The sequence below is a fragment of the Oncorhynchus nerka genome, linkage group LG9b (genome assembly GCF_034236695.1).
Source record: "Oncorhynchus nerka isolate Pitt River linkage group LG9b, Oner_Uvic_2.0, whole genome shotgun sequence".
Classification (NCBI taxonomy): Eukaryota; Metazoa; Chordata; class Actinopteri; order Salmoniformes; family Salmonidae; genus Oncorhynchus; species Oncorhynchus nerka.
The window spans coordinates 9,660,515-9,664,009 of record NC_088424.1 but is presented as its reverse complement, the minus strand read 5'-3'; the positions used below and the strand labels follow the sequence as shown (position 1 = coordinate 9,664,009).

Sequence of the window (3,495 nt, the reverse complement as noted above, 5' to 3'; positions counted from 1 at the left end):
AAACATTTTTGCTCCTGGTGTGCCCTAATGAATAAGACCTGTTGTGTTCAATTTAAAAAAAAATCTGTTGTGTGCTGTAATGATCACAACCCTTGACTGCCGTGGTCCATTCGTCATTTGCATTTCTGCACCCAATTCTGAATGAGAAGCATCCATTTACTCTCCTGTGTGGATTGTGGATTATCCCGTAAACATTCTGAAGGTGATATGCATAAGTCAAAATTAACTACACATTTGAGAAACAATTTTCATTAAAACACTTTTTAATGATGTTTTATTGTCACATACACCAGAATGATGATGATAGTTTGATGATACGTTTATGGTGACGGTTATATTATGACTAACTCATATTCTTGGTGTCCTCCACATTATTCACATCCTTTATAACAAATGATTATTTACACTGACTTGCCAAAGCTTAGCATTAGACCATTGTTCCTCCCTCTAAGTGCTTTCAATACTAAATGTATACATTTCTACTGCCAATTATGGCCAGATAGTTATATTGTTAGGACCTCTAAATGAAAAAAGAATGCTTCATAATTTACCCGATACTTACTGCGACTTCTTATTTAAGTATAGTTGGATATTTGGTGGACCGTTTTGTTTACACAGTACACAAATGACATAATCTAAATGAATGACTAGAACTGAAAATGCCCAAACTTAACATTGATCTAAACTGTACATCTCTTGTACCTGCTCTCTTCCCATATACAATCCACCAAGTCATTTGAGCCTGAGTAAAAATTAAAATAACATTTAAAAAAAGAAATATTCTATGGTATCCAGGATGCCAATTTCCATTGTCAGTAGTAACGATCTCCTTCGGAAAAATGTAAAATTTCTGCAACCCGTTCTTAACCTCCTCGGATGATCGTTCTTTGGCTGCTATGGGGCATAAGGTCCCAGAACTCGTGACAGAGGCACTGGCAGAAGCCATAGACCATGATCATGACGAGGCTTGCCGGGACCAGGCTTACCAGAAGGACCCCCAGGGTGGTCTTCTGCATGATGAGCAGGTAGACTCCCATGGGCAAGGAGCTGAAGTAGAGGAGCCCCAACACCCACACCAGCGCCCGGGCGGCGCAGTTCCACACCGCCCACCTCTGGGTGATGGAGGCCATGGAGTCCAGACTGGAGGAGTGGTAATCCCTACCCTGGATGGTGCCCACTCCAGGGGGGTGGGAGTGAAGTTGGTAGGGGTGGTGGTCCTGAGGGGATGGAGGCGGTTCCATGATGGTGATGACCATGTAGTTGGGTGAGCCGCGGATGGAGGAGTAGGTGTGGGTGGTGGTAGTGGTAGTGGAGGAGGATGGGGAGCCGCTGGGAGGGTTGCCCATGAGTGAGCTTAGGTGCCTGGGGCTGAGCAGTAGCTCGGTGGGGCCCTCATTGGGGTAGTGCAAGTTCCTCTGGTTCCGGGTCTGGAGGGTCAGCGCGGCCACCAAGTTGCAGTCATCTGGCAGGTTACCCACCGCCTCGCCCGGGAAACTAGTGACGAACCGGCAAAACGGGCACACCACAGCATTGGGTGGCGACTCGCCCAAGTCTAAGATCTTGGCCAGGCACTTGGCACACAGGCGGTGACAGCACTCGAGAACCTTAGGGCGCCGGCTGCCCAGGCTATATGGGCAGTAACAGATCATGCACTCCAGCTCCTCCGTGCTGAAGCCCTCCACTATCCCCCCTTCCTCCATATTCCGTAACTTCCCCATCATCTCTCTCTCTCTCTCTCTCTCTTTCTTTCTTTCTTTCTTTCTTTCTTTCTTTCTTTCTTTCTTTCTGTCTGTCTCTGTCTGTCTCAGCTCCCCACAGGATCAACGGAAGAAGATGACAGTCCAAAGCTTTTGGGGAAATTCAGCGTTGGAAGACATGACGAGAGGCAGCAGCAGCCTTCTGATGGCGACGACAGTAGCAACGCTCCTCTCCGGAGGAGGTTTCAGGGTCATCCTGGTTGTCTGTGCAGCTCCTGTGGTGTGTGTATGTGTGGGTGTGGGTGTGTGTATGGGAAGCCTAGCGCGTTCTAGCCTCCGGGGTACGCGCCTCGGCTCAGTTTGGGGTAGGCCTAACTACGCGTCATGCGGGGCCAAAAGCCTTTCATGCACCACAGAGAGAGAGAAAGAGAGCGAGAGAGAGATGGAGGGGAGAGGCCATCATTGAAAAAAAAGATTTGTGTTAACACAGCATTAGAACAGAAAAAACAGGGGCAATGAACAACAAAGCAGGGCCTGTACAAACCAGGACTGGAATTTTCGAGCCCAGCCTTTTGTTGCCAGTTTAAATTCAGTCCAATTAGTGGTGGGTTCTCTTTCGTTTTCTGGTACTGTGTCTGTTAATGGTCTCTGTGTGTGTCTGTGTGTGTCATGAAGAATCTTCCAAAGAGTTTTCGGTCTGAAGGAGATGACAGGATGTACTGATCAACTCAATGTTGATGATCATTTTTCTTGAAGTGAAGATAACATGGAGGAGGTGAAGATTTATGGGCCAGTAAAGACTTCTGTGATTGGGAGGGAAAATGGAGCATGTCATTGTTGGGGACAGTGATTTGGCAGTAAACTGTGCTCTTGTGCTAACAATGATGTTGGTCCGGATGCTGAAAGGGGAAACTTGCTGAATGATAAGAGAAAAGACAGTCAAAGATGTTCTTTTCGGTTATTTACAAAAAAATAAGTCATGGATGCTTTTCTAGCAGTAGACAACAATAAATCTACAGGGGGCAAACCAATTGGATCCTGGTCTGCTTAAGTGTGCAGCACCTAGCATTGTTGGCTCAAGAACCCACTCTTTTTTTTTTTATCTAACATTGTTATCAGGAAATATTCCAAAAATATAGAAATCAGCTCCATAAGGGAGGGGGTAGTAGGGATATTGCCCCCATTCGAGGCTTTTTTGTCTTGCTCAGATTTTTGAATCCTTGGTAAATGCACAACATTTTTATCTGAGAAATGTATTTTGAATGTAAACCCATAAGGGTTTAGACCTGGGAATAGTACTATTAATATAGTACTATTGTAAATAGCCCATCCAACCAACTACCTACCTCATCCCCATATTTGTTTTTTGTTTGTTTATTTCTGCTCTTTTGCACACCAGTATTTCTACTTGCACATCTTCATCTGCACATCTATCACTCCAGTGTCAATTGCTATATTGTAATTACTTCGCCACTATGGCCTATTTATTGCCTTACCTCCGTACTTCATTTGCACACACTGTATACAGACTTTCTATTGTTATTGACTGTATGTTTGTTTTACTCCATGTGTAACTCTGTGTTGTTTTTGTCGCACTGCTTTGCTTTATGTTGGCCAGGTCACAGTTGTAAATGAGAACTTGTTCTCAACTGGCCTACCTGGTTAAATAAAGGTGAAATACAAATATTTTCTTTTGAATAAGTTGTCCTCGATAGGCGTGAGCTCTGGCGCCTGTTCATGGTTTCATGATTATCTTAGTGACAGAACTCAGGCCATAGTGATTGATGGGGTTAAGTCC

General features: G+C 44.8%; 1 protein-coding gene across 1 annotated transcript; it reads right to left on the bottom strand.

The window, feature by feature from the left end:
- Window positions 1-257: 257 nt before the first annotated feature.
- On the bottom strand, window positions 258-1,967 carry rnf182 (ring finger protein 182). The gene has a single exon (XM_029643313.1). The coding sequence runs from the start codon at window positions 1,719-1,721 to the stop codon at window positions 864-866; it is 858 nt and encodes a 285-aa protein (XP_029499173.1). The 5' UTR covers window positions 1,722-1,967; the 3' UTR covers window positions 258-863.
- Between the last annotated feature and the right edge of the window lie 1,528 nt (window positions 1,968-3,495).